The sequence below is a fragment of the Ursus maritimus genome, unplaced genomic scaffold (assembly GCF_017311325.1).
Source record: "Ursus maritimus isolate PB19 unplaced genomic scaffold, ASM1731132v1 scaffold_2, whole genome shotgun sequence".
Lineage (NCBI taxonomy): Eukaryota > Metazoa > Chordata > Mammalia > Carnivora > Ursidae > Ursus > Ursus maritimus.
Genome location: NW_024424452.1, coordinates 5,033,708 through 5,049,115, shown reverse-complemented (window position 1 = coordinate 5,049,115; position 15,408 = coordinate 5,033,708). Strand labels below are relative to the sequence as shown.

Here is a 15,408-nt window from a genome sequence, read left to right as displayed (position 1 = left end):
GGGGGGGGGGGGGGGGGAGCATAAATGCGCGCGCGCTCAGGCAGGTGCGGCGCACGTGCCCCCATCCCCCACGTGCAGGCATACACGCTCACACGTGCACGCACTCGCTCTCCCACCGCACCGCGTGCACAGAAAGGACCCGGAGCCCTCGGGGCTCTGAGCCGGGGCTGGGCGCACCTGATGGACTTCATCCACTCCTCCTTCTCCTCGGGGCTCGGCGCGGAGATGCGGTACACCACGTGGTTCCCCTCCACCACCCGGCCGTCCGCCTCCGTCTTACAGGCCTTGATGACCTGGCCCTTATGGCTCGGGTTGTACAGCTCGAAGCAGTTCTGGCGGAGACAGAGGGCCGTCAGGAGCGCGGGGGCCGCGGGAGCGCAGGGGCGGCGAGAGGAGGCCAGCTTACCGGTTTGCGCGGGTCCTCCACCTCCCTGATGCTGAGGTTTTCCAGGGGGATGATCCCCCGGGGCTCCTTGTCCTACGAGACAAGAGCGACGGCCAGCCTCGCTCCGGCCGCGCCCCCCGGCCGCTCCGCCCGCGCCCGCCCCGGCGTACTCACCGTCGTGTACTCGAAGTAGTAGAGGCAGTTGTCGGTGAGGATGAACCAGCGCCGCTTCCAGGTCTTCACCCGCCCTCCTGGAAGCAGAAGGAGCTCGTGAGCCCCAGCCCGCGCATGCGCTCGGGGCCGGGGCCCAGAAGGGCGGGCCCGGGACCGACCGAAATGACTATTTTCAGAAATGCCACCAGGAGCCACGCTCGGTCTTTAGCTCCCTGCCTCGTGGAAACGTGGGCCACTCCGCCCCACACTGAGCCCAGTCCCGGACGAGCCGTGGGGCCTGGCGCCGAGCGGGCCCCACATGCACCCCCACCCGGGCGGCGCCCCCGCCACGGCCACCCGGGCCCCCTCCTGAATGCCACCGCTTTCCGAACCGCCTTTCTGGAAACGTTAGTCGTGATGAATGGGCTTAATTTCCCCACATGGAAATGATAACAGGATGAAGTCAGTGCCGCTCCGGGCCTGTCCGGGGCCTAATCCGGTTACCTCAGGGCTCTGCGAGGCCCTGGGATCCATCAGTATCAATTACTCCTTGGTCCAGGGAATTACTCGATTGAATTAATCTCTTAACAAGATCGGCGACACACACGTAAACACACACGTAAACACACACGTAAACACACACGCAGACACACAGCTCATCTGGGTCTCCTCTCCTTTCGCTACAAAAAAGGAAATCTTTTACCCTTAAATATTCAGCACAAACGGGCTTGAATTTCCAGCTTCTGACATGAAGTTTAAAAACACATAATCTACGAGAAAAACACGCACATGGTAACAGAATCAAGCAATCCGTGGATTGCAGCTCTTCCAGCTCGGTCACTCCCCAGGTGACATTCAGGGCGGAGCTCGTCCGCCTCTCTCTACAACACGTGAGCAGGTGAGTGCCGTGGAGACGGGACAAGGGGAGGAAAGGCTGTGTGGGTCACGTGGGGGTGGGGGGACAGGTCAGCCTGGGGCTGAGGCAAGAGGGCCTCCCGGCCTTGATGTTTGGAGAAATCCAGGCAGGGAAGACAGCCGGCTTCAAGGGGACAGTCACGACCACTGGGATTCGGTGCGACCGGCAGGGTCCTCGGGAGACCCTCTGGGACCCCTCACCCCTGCCTCACTGACCAGACCTCAGACCTCCTTTTGATGGCCTCGGGCAGGCCCAACCTGCCTGGAGAGGCTGGCGTGCGGGCATGCCGGGCCCTGAGGAGGGGCCCTCGGCTGTGCAGGGAAGGAAGGTCCAGCTATGCCTCCCTCTCCCCCTGACAGACATCCCCCAGCTCCACCCACCTCACTTCTCCCTGTACGAAGGGTCTGACCATGTGCCTCCCCCAGATTTCTGCTGCCCCCTCCACGGCCCTCAGACCCTATGCCCGTGCCCCAGGGCCTTTGGGCCTAGGGCCACATCCCCTCCCCTGTCTCTCAGCCCCAACGGGACCTTGCTCCCCACAGCCCCATGCAGCTTCCTCAGGACTCTCGGCCCTGCCCTGGAATCCTCTGCTCCCTCTGGACGGGGCCTCTTCGGTTCCTTCAAAGACCGAGCACAGGGCTGGGCACCAGGAGCCCTGCTCATCCCTGACCTCCACAGCAGCACCCCAGGAAAGCCTGCGTTCACAGGGAGGGGACCCAGGAGACCCTCGTCCCAAAGTCCTCCAGTGATGGGAGAGCACAGATTCCCTCCAGGTACATCCCCCGAACCCAGTTCACTCTGCCTCCCTCCCACCAGGTCCATCTCTGGCTGCACTGGTGCTGGGCCGGGCCGCCCGCCTCCCCCACGCTGTCCACCCAACAGCAGCCACAGGCGTCCCTTGAAAAGGTAAGTTCATCCCGGCTCTCCATGCCTGAAGCTCCCAAAGGCTTGCACGCTGTCAGCCTAGGACCCCAACCCCTCGGCGGCCTCCAAGGCCTCCCCCTGGCTCCCCTCGCTGCCCCCAGCCCTTCCTTCCGGCCACCACGCTGCTCCAGCTGGCACCTTCCCTCCACTCAGCCCCACAAGCAGGTTCTCAGAGAATCCTCCTAGGAGCCCACACCCTGTCCATCTGTCCGGCGCCCGCTCTTCCGTCTATCCTCCTGCACTGGGTCCCTAGGTGGCGGTCTATGTATTCCGCTCACCTCCAGGCCCCATCACCGACCCTGTACCACCCGACACCAGGAGAAGCGGGTTTGCCGGGAACCCCGCAGTGTTTTGCCCCGGACGCTCCCACCCCACTGCTCCTGAGTTCAGGGGCATGTCTTGGAGAGCCCAATCCCTGGGCCGGTGGTCATGGCCAAGGGCCTCCCAGCCCAGCCCCAGGAACTCTTCCAGCTCGGGGGACAGGCCCAGCAGGGGCAGGTGGGGGGAGCTTTGCTGTCGGAGCCACCTCGGGTTTCGCTGCAAGGGAACAGACAGGCTCTGCTTACATGTGTTCCTGGCTGAGCTTCAGGAGACAGGGAGGGACACACAGACGGACACACTGACACACACCCACACACACACCCCACTCGAGCCTATGGAAAGGAGCCTGGCTTCTCCGCTCTGAACGTGCTGCTAGTTCTGCGGCTGCTCCCAGGCCCGCCGTGCCCACACACCCTGCGACATGGACTTTTTCTGCAGGACAGCTCAGCTCTGCCCCACACGCCTGTGTTGTTAACACAACTGACCCGTTCTCAAAACCCAGCGGCGGCAAGACATTCCCGATGGTCACGGAGCGACGCGCCAACGCTCCTGCAAAGCATCCAGGCTTCTGGAAGTGCCACCTGGCCGAAGGCTAAGTTTCTGACGAGACACAAGTAAGCAAGGTCACGCGGAGACCTCCACTCCTATCTGAGCGCGTGCACAGAACACACGTTGTCCCCTACGCTTGTGTTGTAGGTGCCGGGCCAAGCACTTGTGCGTCCAGTGTGTCCTGGGTCTGCCCTGCGCTGGGTAAGGGCCCGGCGCTAACCCAGGCCCAGCTAGCCATCTCCGCCACTGGCTTCCAGCAGATTTACTGCCTTCTTGACCCTTGGAGCCCGACGCCAACCAGCTGTCCCCAGAGGCCAGGCCAGCATCAAGACTCCTGGGAGGCGGCCTGTGGGCAGGACTGTGTCCAGGCCCAGCAGCTGTGGAGAGCAGACCCGCCTGCTGGGAAACCCGCTCTCTGGATGACCACAGCTCTGGGAACAGAGAGGGTACAGAGGCTGCCTCGGCCCGAGGGAGGCAGCAGCGGACGCATGGGGAGGGGGCTCCCAGGCAGTCACCCGGCTGGCCGGCTGGCTCGAGGTCTGAGTGGCACCACCACTACCAGCTTTGTGACAGCTCACGAGAACGCCAGCGCCGCGACTTCCCCCCTCACACCCGTGCACGTGGCGGCGGAGCACAGAAGGAGCCGACCCCGGGTCCCCCGCCTGCCCACCGTGCCGAGGCCACAACTGTGTGCATGGGGCCCCTTGGGCACCCACTCGGCACCCCGCCAGCTCTGTAGCTCCTCAGGACGCCCGGAGCGCGGCTTACGTGTGCAGCCAGAGCACGGTGGGACGCGAGCCCCGCTGCGCCTCTGTCACCCTCATCTGTTTCTGTCTTTAGAAGCAGGCACATCTCCCACTGGTGCCAAGGCCACGCCAGCTGCCAGGCAGTCTGGCACCGTCGCTGTCACACGAGGGGCCCTCCCTGGCGGCACAGGGACGGGAGTGGCCCAGGTGCAGCTGCCGGCGTGTCGGGCACATCCCGCCTCTGCGCCGACCTCGGGGCCACAGGTCTGAGGTGACCTGAGACACGCATCTCCAAGTCCACGGCTATGGCTCTGGGTCTCTAGACAAAGATCTGGAACTCTCCCAAACCTCAGCACAGCCAGAGAAAAGCCGGAGCCAGACCCCAAATCACAACAGCCGAGCCTGGGCACACGCCTTCACACCTGCCTCTTACCCTCCCCTTGACAAAGAACAAAAAGTCGTGGGGATCCTCTCAGGCCCGGTGTCTTACAGCGTGTTCTCAGACTGCCTGGTCGGTACGTGTTGTCCCATCTCACAGGCTCTCGTGTCACAGTGAGACAGAAATCCCAACCCCCCCACCCCCGGAAAGAAAAAAAACAGAACAAAACAAAAAACCACCCTACCAATTCCTAAAATTGCCCAGAAAATATTAACGCTACTCTACTTCTTTGCCCATGGTTAGGAAGCCCTTTAAACGTTTCCGGACTCCGTCCAGGGGTGGTGCAGACATGCGCTTGGTTAGTATGAGAGGCAACTGGTGATGGACGGGAATGGAGCAGGCGACCAGCAGTCTCCAGGCTGCTCAGGCCCCAGGGACACGGAGGGGCAAGCTCGTTCCCACACGGCATTCCCATGCACTCCCGGGCGCAGAGAGGCTGGCACTCCGGCCACGCCTCGCCCGGCCCCGGGGTGTGGGTGTCACATTCGCTCACCCTGCATGAAGCTAACCCCAGCAAGTCCAAAGCCACATGGGTCAGATGAATGGCAGCCACAATTCAGAGCTTCACACAGACCAACAGGGGAGAGAAACCGAGAGAGGAATGAGCAGCTGGGGAAGGGGCAGGAAGCCACTGGGTACGTACCTCCTAACGCAGGACAAGCAGGGACAGCCCGTCACAGAACAGAAAGGTGGGAGCCACAGGCAGAAGGAAAACAACAAGAAGGCACATTTAAACCACTCATCAAAAATCAGCCACACCAAACCAAGAGAAGGCACGCAGGTTCTCGCAGTAAAGGCCCTGCCTCTGGTACAGAAAACTGCCTTGGGTCTATCTGGATGCTAACTGAGCAGTTTTCTGGGACGCTCGTGCAGCGCGGCCGTTACTCTCTGCCGTGGACACGGACGGGATGGCCTCGTTCGGACAGGGCAGGGCTCAAAGCGGCAGCCAGCGCGTGTGGGGCGTGCGGCCAGCTACCGTGGGCGGGCTCGGCCCAGCGGCCTTGGCTTCTAGCGCTTCTGCCTTTGGTCGGGGGCCTTGGCTGCCGAGGGCTGGGGGCTCCGAGCGCGGGGCCCGCCCGCCGGCCGCCACTCACCCAGCTTCAGGAGCCAGCCCTCGCGGTCAGGGTTGAAGAACGTGTGCGTCAGGTCGTTGCCGTCGTCCTCGGGGATCTTGAACGGCTCGTTCTTGATGCTCTCGTACAAGTTCTGCGAGGAGCACAGGCGACGGCGCGCTCAGGGACGCAGCCGGGGGCGAGGGCGCCGGGCTCGGCGGGACCGGGGCCGCGAGGGACCCTGCAGGGGCCTGATGGTACACGGGGCGGCGGCCGCCGCTCCCGAGGGGTGAGGGCCAGTTCCGGGGCAGGGGGCTCACCCGCAGCAGCTCCTCTGGGAGGTCCCCCCCCTCGTTGATGCCGCGGTTCATGGTGACGAAGCGCTCGGCCGTGGGCTTGTCCCGCACGTTGTGGTTGTGGAGGCTGGTGTTGAGCATGATGATGGCGAACGACAGCACGTAGCAGGTGTCTGCAAGAGGGCAGCGGGTGCCGGGGCCCTCAGCCGCCCGCCCGGCCAGAGGCGGCCCCCCACCCAGCCAGAGGCTCGCGGGCGCGGGGGCCCGGCCGCACCGACCTGTGGACTGGAAGACGCCGGGGTTGCACAGGCAGTAGCGGGACGCGAACGCCTCCATCATGCGGTCGATCTTCTGCGCCTCCCCCGGGAGCCGAAAGCTCCACAGGAACTGCCTGCGGAGAGACAGCACCAGGGACGATGGCGTTTCCAGGGTCCGGGCCGCCCGCGCGGGGACACCTGCCTGGACGCGGACGAGGCCGGGAATGGCAGCAGTCCGGCAGCAGGCCAGCCACGGGCTCCCTGGCCCGCACTGGGGCGTCCACGGGGCTGGGACGACCACGGGGCTGGGGCGTGAGCCCGGGAGCAGTGGGAGGCGGGCCGGTGCGCCAGCGGGGGCAGAAAGCTCGCACCCAACTGCCCAACGGCAGGTGAGAAACCGAACGCACGCCCCGCGGTCCCACGGAGGCAAGCCCGAGCTCGGGCTGTGAGTGCCCACCCGGGCCTGTCTGCCACTCGGGGGAGAGCGCGGGCGTCCGCACAGCCGGCGGCCCGCGGGGTGAGCGCCTGCCTCCCGCTCCCGCGCCTTCCCGCTGCAGCCGGCGCGCCGACACTTACCGTAAGGCTTGCACGAGGTTCAGATCCGCAAACTCATGGAGTTCGACGAACGCCTGAAGAACTTTAATGTTAAAGTCGTCCCTGGGAAAGAAAGCAAATGCGGTCCAAGGCCACTGCGCAGAATTTCAGTTGTTTCAAAACAAAGACGTTTCCTACGACCGGCAAGTGTTTGCGGCTTTCACCTCGCGTAACTAGAAGTCAAGGTCTACTGCACTGCGCGTTCGTTCTCAGGCTCGGGATAGAGACTTGGGAGACGTTAGGAGTTTACTTCATGGCTAGCGTCGCTCGGGGTATAGAGGCCGTCGGAAGTGCAGCAGCGCAGGGCCCCGAGCACCACGGTCTCCCTCTCCCCCCACTCTCCCAGCAAGCGGCTGCCGACGGGTCCGCTTCGCAGGCGGGACTGCGGGAGCCCAGTACCGGGTCAGAAACTGGGGCAGTGCCGGAGAGCTTTTACAACCAAACTAAATGCCAGAAGACAGTCGAAGGCCACACTTTTACATAAACGTAAAAGAGGACAACATGCTTCACTGGAATCTCAACCCATGCTGTTTCCCCAGGTCCTGGCCACAAGGGACAGTAAGGACAGCCCGAGCCAGCAAAACGCCATGGTCACCACCGGTGCAGGTCACGACGCAAGGGTCCACCTTCCCCTGGGTGACACCGGTCCCTCCAACTTCCCAAGACCGCGGAGAAGACCAGGCCTCGCTGAAGACAAGGGTGAGACCACCCACAGGCACAGGCCCACCAGCACAAACCATCAACCGCTAGGAATGGCCACGGCTCAGGGCTACCTGCAAAGGGACCCCTGCCAGCCACCCACAGGGCTGCAGGGATGAACACGGCCTCGGGAAGGGGCACAGGCACAGAGCACAGGCTGCGATGTTCCCCTCCTTTCTCTGGGGCAAGCTGCTGTCTGAGGCCTTGTGGGTCCGTGCAGATGTGGGCGCCAGGGGGAGCGCCCCAGGAGGCGGCGAGCACCCAGCCCGTCTTGGCAGGCAGCAGCAAAGACCAGGGAGTGGGCCCGACACCGTGCTGAGCGCCCAAGCAGTGGCAGCCGCAGCCGGGGACCCACCGTCCCAGCTTCAGCGCTGCAGGCAGCCTGGCTGAGAGGCTCGCCCAGCGCGGGGTGCAGAGCTCGGCGATCGCACGTCCCCGGGGAAGAAGCTGGGCTCCTCCAAGAAGGGTCTTGGGCTCACAGGTATACAGGATGCAGCTGGTGTGAAGACCCAAGGTGGGACCAGAGAGGGCAAGTGATCAGAGGGGCGGCTGCACCCCTACTCCTGCTGCCAGCCTGTCCTCCCTCCAGGGTGGTCCCTGAGGCTCGGTCCTCTGTCCACACTTCCTCTCTAGCCACACTCGCCCGTGATGCAAACAGTACCTGCGAGCCTGCTGCTCTGGGGTTCCTGACTCCTGCCGGACCCCACTCCGAACCTTCACACCTGGATGGCACCCCCTAAGCCCACATGGCTTTGAGTTGTGAATCAGACCACATCCCTCCCCGACTGGGAATCCTCCCCCATCCCTCAGCAATGGGCAGAAGGGCCCGTCATCACCCTGAGAACCTCTGCCACCCTTCCCCTCCCTCTGCTCTAGTCACACTGCCCCAAATGCACGGACCACCTGCCTATCCCGCTCTCCCCCAACACCTGCCTGCGAAATGCCCTCGTCCCTCACGTCCTCGCACAAACTCCACTTTCTCAGTGAGACAGCCCTGACCAGACTAGCCTAACTGCTAACCGCAGCTCACCCAACACCCTTCCACACTTCCACTTCTCCTTTGCCCCATCACTGCCTAACATACGGTAGAAACGCTTCCCACGTTGATTATGCTTATTACATATCGTCTGTGTCGTTCCAGCAGAATATAGCTCCACGAGTGGATGGGTCCGTCTTTTTTTTTTTTTTTAAAAAAACAACACAACCCATGTGCCTAAAACAGAGCCTGGCATGGACTTGGAACTTGTTATGTTCTGGAACTCAAAATCTGCAGGCACTCAGTACCCGTGGACTATAGGAACCGCCAGGCTGCGTATCACACAAAGGTCCTCGCTCATCTCACGCACCTGCCACATGATGATGGCGAACTCAGACTCTGGCCCTCGTGGCACAGACGACTCAATGAGGGGCTGCGACCCCTGGGCCACTGCTCAGGTTTTCTTTTGGTTTATTTTTTTAAGCTTTGTTCAAACATAATTCACATTCCATACAACTATTTCAAGTGTACCTTTCAACGGCTTTTAGTATATTTACAGATCTGGGCAACTGTCCCCACAGTCAATTTCTGAACACTTTCGTTACCCCCAAAAGAAACCCCATCTCCCAATCTGCCAGCCCCAGGCTACCAGGGGTCTGCTTTCTGTCTCCCTAGGTCCGCCTACCCGGAGCCCTTCGCATAAATGGAGGAACACAACATGCGGTCTTCTGCGACTGGCCCCTGGTGTTAGCTTGACGTGTTCACACACGCGCCCGCACTCGGCCCCGCCTTGTTGCCCATCACTATTCCATCGTCCGGGTGAACCGCACCTTGTCCACCCACCAGCTGAGGGACGTGGGCATTGATGGGCATCGGAACTGCTTCCACCTTTTGGCTCCCGAGACTCCCGCGGCTACAAACATTGGTGCGTGTTCGTGCGGATGGACATTTTTACTTCTCTTGGGTGAGTACCTGGGAGGAGAATTACTGGGTCGCACGACGACGTATTTTGAAGAACTGCCAACTACTTCCCACAGCCATGGCACTTCCTATCCTAGCAGCAGCGTGTGAGGGCTCTGACCTTCCCACGTCCTGGGCATTGCTGTCATCTCCTCGTTATTATTGCAGACACCACAGTGGGTGTCAAGTGGCAGCTCCGTGATGGGCCCACGGGTGCTGAACGTCCCGTCGTGTGCTTATGGCCTTGTCCTCTATTTACCTATCGTCTTTGGAGAAACGTCCGTTCGGGTGCTTTGCTCATTTTATAAGTAAGCCGTCGTATTATTGAGTTGTAAGAGTTCTTTACATATTCTAGATAGACGTCCTTATCAGACTTATACATGACTTGTAAACATTTCTCCTCTTCTGTGGATTGCCTCTTCACCTTCTTAATGACTCCTTTTCAACACAAAGGTTTTCAATTTTGATGACGTCTCGTTTACCTAAGTTTTTCTTTTGCCGTTTGTGTGTTTGGGGTCACATCTAAGAAACGCTTGCCTAATCCAAGGTCACAGACCCACCCCATGTTTTCTTCTAAGTGTTCCCGTTTTCCTTCTCACATGTAGGTCTTTGATCCAGTTTAATTTCTGCGCACCTGGGTGGCCCAATGGTACTCTTTTGCATGTGGACATCCAGGTGTCCCAGACCATTCGTTGAAAAGACTGTTCTTTCCCCCACTGAACTGTCCTGACGCCCTTGTCAAAAAAATCACGTGACAATAAATGTAAGGGTTTATTTCTAGATTCTCCACTCTATTCCGTGACCGAGAAGTCTGTCCTCACACCAGTGCCATACCGTCTTGATTACTGTGGCCTTAGTCTGTCTTACAATCAGCAAATGTGAGTTCTGCAACCTTGTTCTTCTTTTCCAAGACTGTGGCTATTTCGGGTCCCATGATGTTCTTCATTAATTTTAGGATGAGTTTGTCAGTCTCTACAAAGAAATTAGCTGGGATTTCGATAGGGAATGGGTTAAATCTGTAGATCAATGTTCTAACCCATGAACACGTAGGTCTTTTCGTTTTTTTCAAAGTTTTGTAGTTCAGAGTAAATATTTTGTACTTCTTTTGTTAAATGTATTGCCAAGTACCTTGTTCTTTCTAATGCTATTATAAAATGGAGCTGTTTTTCTTAATATCTTTTCCAAGCTTGCTCATTGCTACCGTTTAGAACTGCAATGGAATTGGACTATTGACCTTGTATCCTGCAGCTTTCCTGAACTTGTTCTAATGCTTCTAATGATTCCTCGGGATTTTCTACCTACGCAATTCTGTCTTCTGCAAACAAAGTTTTATTTCTTCCTTTCCAAACTAGATGCTCTTAACTTCATTTTCTTGCCTAACTAGAGCTGCCAGTACCACGCTGAAGAGAAGTGGTGAGAGCAGTCAGCCAGGTCTTGCTCTCGCTCTTGAGAGAAAGCATGAAGTCAGCGCGTGGGTTTCACAGGTGCCCTGCACCCCACTGAGGAAGTTCCCTTCTCCTGGTTTGCTGAACGCTTCCGTCTTGAAGCAGTCGGTGTTGTCAAAAGCCTTTCCAGCATCTACTGGGATGATCACGTGGGTTTTGCTCTTTATTGCATCGAAACTGAATGTCGCTCTGACTGCTGTAGCTGAACGAGCCTTGTACTCATGGGATAATGCATGCATGCACGGGGGCGAACATATTCGTGTATAGTCATTTTTATATCTGCTACATTTACTAATATTTAGTTGAGGCTTTTTGCTTCAGTAGTCAGAGGAGACACTGCTCTGTAGGGTTTTTTTTACTGTGAGACCTCTGGCTTTGGTATCGGATAGTACCGGACACGCAGAATGAGTTAGCAAGTGTTCCGCTTTCCACCTCCGATCAAGTATTTCTAATAAAAAGCTAGAAACAGAAACCACTCCGGTTGAGCGCCTGTTGGGCTCTTGTTTAAAGACACTCTTGTTTGGTCTTTGACTCCGGGGATGCACTGCCTTAGATTCCGGCCCTAACCTCTGCCAAGCACAGCCACGGACCCTCAGTCAGGAGGCTGGGGATGTAAATCGGACCAGCTGCTCTCCGATAACTTCCCACCTTCGCTCACACCCCCGAGCAACAGGGGGAAGAAAACCACGGAGAAACCCGGTCTATTTCTGGGCAAAACATGAAAAGAAGATTAAGAGGCTCTGAGCGGGTGCCTGCGTGGCTCAGGTGGCCGAGCGCCCAACTCGACTTCAGCTCAGGTCATGAGCGCGGGGTCCTCAGATCGAGCCCCGTGTCAGGCTCTGTGCTCAGTGGGGAGTCCGCTGGAGATTCTCTCTCCCTCTGCCTCTGCCCTTCCTCCCTTGCACATGCTCACCAGCACGCACACTCTCTCTCGCAAATAAAAAACAGATGCTTTCTGAGGTACAGAGAAGAGGCGGCACCAACCCCGGTTCTGCCACGGTTCCCTGAATACAGGCTCCCAGAGGCCACAGACCCCACCCTGGCCCCAGAGCACCCACACCTCTCCCCCGACAGGGCAGGGAGAGGATGTGACTGCGCTGGGCCAACGTGGTAGTGGGGACCGGCACGTGCACCCCTACGCCCACGGATAACTGTGACAGACCCTGATGGGGGGGACGGGCCTAGGTCGGGCTGCTGGTTCTCCTTTAACTTACCTTTCACCCAGATAGTCCCCAATTACGGTCTTATTTAGGCCTTCTCCTTTGTACAGGAACTGGGCTACGTCTTCTGGGGAGTTCTGCAGCAGGTCATTCTCTATTAGAAACTGAATTCCCTGAAGAGGGACATAAGAAAGGAAGCCCTGGTTAGGAGGGTCGCCCAGACTCATTTTTCAAAGACAGACATACATCTGGAGTAATGATCTTACTGGCTGGGACACAGCAAAAATACCAGGACAATCTGATTCTCACGCCCCAGACTACGTTTTGTCCATCAGAGGAAAGCACATTCATTCCTCCTGGCAATTTAATGGGCGAGAAGACAAATAAACGGGTTACTGAACAAAACATTACCAAGAAGGCATTAGAGGTTAGAAAGGCAGAGGTAATAACAATACGGAATTTCCCGAGCTCGGGAGAACGATCTGCTTTGTGGGTAAGAGGCACAGGCCGTATGTGGTTGGCCAACCCACGCCCTCCCCAAGCTCCCCTTTTTCTTTGCCATTCCTCGCTAAATAATCATGTTCCCAGCTTCCCTTGCAACTAGGAATAACCGTGTGACCCCGATCTGGTCAGAAAGAAGTCTGTAGGGAGGACCTGGGGAAGCTGTTGCCTTCTTGATCAAAAGGGACTCGTAAGCAGCAACTTATCCCTCCTCCTGCCTGGAATGCAGACGTGATGACCGGAACCCTCACAGCCAGAGGTTGAGGGAACGGCCCGGATGAACACAGGGCCTGGGTCCCGTCGCTTGGGAGCCGCTGGACACCCTGCAGCCACCTCTGCTGTGTGAGAAGACAGTCCATCGTGTACGTGATGTTTACGGGATCCCCATGAGCTGTGGCTGAACATGGTCACCGATCTCCGTGCCACCGAGCTGGAGCCCATGAAAATCCACACCCACTTGAAGGCCCTCAAGGGCACAGGTGACAATTTCTAAGTGCAAGGCTGCAGAGACGCTGTCCTGGCCCGAATTAGCTGTGCTCCTCTCCTGAGAAGCCCTAAGAATAGCGAAAATGTACCTGTGACACAGCTTCTGAGCTGGTTTCCAAACACGTGCTGGCGAAGCTGGGAAGGGAGTTCTGCCCTCTTTCGCCTCCATTTCTACAAACTCGGAGAACACTTTCCAGCTACCGCTCTCCGTGCCCAGGACCGGGCTCCCTCACACCACACGGTCCCTCTGAGAGTCTTTGTTGCTTTCTCCCAAACACGTGAATGTCCACAGTAGCCTTATCTAGAATCCCCCAAACTGGAAACAATCCAACAACATCCGACCAATAAGAGATAAATCTATTCTGGTAGACTCCATGTGACGGAACACTGTGCGGCAACGGGAGAAGAAACACACAGCAACACCGATGAATCGGACAGACGTGACACGCACGGCGACACCGATGAGTCGGACAGACGCGACACGCACGGCGACACCGATGAGTCGGACAGACGCGACACGCACGGCGACACCGATGAATCGGACAGACGCGACACGCACGACGACACCGATGAGTCGGACAGACGTGACACGGAGTAAAAGGACGACAGGAGGCACCTTGATGCCATCTGCAGTTTTACAACAGGCGCTGCTGTGTGTCGGGTGAGATTTGTTTGCTAGGAGGGGACACTGGACAGACACTCCTGGTGCCCTCCCACCGCATCTTGCTCTGGGTTACATGAGGATTTTAATGTGTAAAAATTCATCAAGCTGTGCATTCAAAGATTGTGCACCATATGCTGTTCTTCAAAAAATAAAAGTTTACCAAAAAGCCAGTATGTCTGACGATCCTAAATTAACTCTCGTCTATTTCTGGTGGGAGCTCGAGTCCAGGCCCCCTAGGGATCACCTTCTACTCGGGAAGACGTGCACGTACCGTAAGGATTCCGATCCCAAGGACGCACCTGTCCAGCAAGGCCCCCAAAACAAGGTGAGGGACGAGTGACGGTCCTGGCGCCGTGCACGCCCAGCGCCCAGGGTAAGGGAGGTGGGGCTCTGGGCAGCGGGCAGACACATACAGTCTGACCTAACATCCCTGGCGAAGAGGTTGGAGGCCCTGGTCTGCGTCTCCCGACTCCGTGTCCCAAGGACTCACAGACCGGATGTGGGTGGAACTGGTAGATCCTGCTGCCCCCCCCCCCCCCCCAAACTGCAAGGACAGGAGAGAGAGCATCCAAAGGAGCCCGAGGTCCTGGGGCCAAGGGCCCAGCGGAAGCAGGTGCTCCCTGGGGGTGGATGCCTGGTTGGTATCTGGGGTGACCTCCCTGGCCTGGCCTTTCATGACCACTTCAGCTGTGATACTGGCCGTTGGAGGGCAGGGGGCACCCAGCAGTGGTGAAACGGCAGCGGCAGGTGGTCTCGCAGCCAGGTCCCTGCGGCCTCCTCCCGACTGCTGCTGTTACTCTGCTGGGCCCTGGGGGGGGGGTAGGCTTTGACTGCATCTCGCATCCATCCCGCCCTGTGCTCTCTCCAGCCTCCCAGCGGTCCCCGGAGCTTCCGGGCCCAGCAATGTCCACAGTCACAAGGTCCCAGGCACTCCATCAGCCTACGCCCTGCCCGGAACTGAACAGGCCTGGGGATGAGGCTCACGACCTGCTCTACAATTCGACCACTCGGAGGCTCCCTGGGGAGGCCATGCAACAGCCTGAAGAACCAGGATTTGAGAAGAGCAAGTAGGCCCAGCCCAAGGTCATCTCTTCTGTGCTTCGTGGTTACGGAAGGTAGCCAGAAGAGCCCCACGTCAAGCTCCAGCTCCCTTTGCAAGAGGTCCCGGAAAACACGGCCCCACAAGGGTGAGCCAGGCCGGGCACCGAAGAGAAGATGGAGCCAAAAGCCAGAGTCAAAGAGAACAGCTGCAAGGGTGAACGGGACTGTGTCGGGGAGGAGACGCAAAGAGGCAGAAGCAGAGGAGGAGGACATGGAAGCTGCTGACATGCGTCCCCGTCCCTGTGACACGCAGGCTGAGAGCAGAGTGGCGGGTCCACAGGCTGGGGAACACCAGGGATGGCCGGCAGCCGCCACCAGCGGGGATGGAGCACGGAGCGCACTCTCCCCCAGAGCTTCGTGAAGGAACCGACCCTGCCCACACCTGCATCCCAGGCTTCTGGCCCCGGGGCCTGGGAGACAACACACGTGTGTTTCAGGCCACCGAGTGTGTGGTCATTTATTACCGGGGCCCCGAGTACACTGGGTAACGCTAATACGAGTAAGTGTTCCACTATCATTAGACAATGTTTGTGCTTTAAAATATCATTTAGAGGGGCGCCTGGGTCGCTCAGCTGGTTAAGCGTCTGCCTTTGGCTCAGCTCATGATCCCAGGGTCCTGGGATGGAGCCCCTCATCAGGCTCCCTGCTCAGCAGAGAGCCTGCTTCTCTCTCTCCTTCTGCCGTTCCCCCTGCTTGTGCTCTTTGTGACAAATAAATCTTCAAAAAAATAAAATTTTAATATTTAAACTTATATTCATCCATGAACATCTAGAAAACCTTAGCC

General features: G+C 58.5%; 1 protein-coding gene across 1 annotated transcript in view; it reads right to left on the bottom strand.

Moving 5' to 3' along the window:
- The window catches only part of CYTH3 (cytohesin 3), a gene marked incomplete at its 5' end in the record, with an annotated part of 28,950 nt that overhangs the window by 4,855 nt on the left and 8,687 nt on the right, over positions 1–15,408 (bottom strand). The window contains 8 exons of the mRNA XM_040636543.1: positions 178–332; positions 407–478; positions 560–636; positions 5,528–5,639; positions 5,806–5,954; positions 6,060–6,172; positions 6,615–6,695; positions 11,927–12,045. Coding sequence (XP_040492477.1) covers positions 178–332; positions 407–478; positions 560–636; positions 5,528–5,639; positions 5,806–5,954; positions 6,060–6,172; positions 6,615–6,695; positions 11,927–12,045 — 878 coding nt within the window. The remainder of the gene's footprint in view (positions 1–177; positions 333–406; positions 479–559; positions 637–5,527; positions 5,640–5,805; positions 5,955–6,059; positions 6,173–6,614; positions 6,696–11,926; positions 12,046–15,408) is intronic.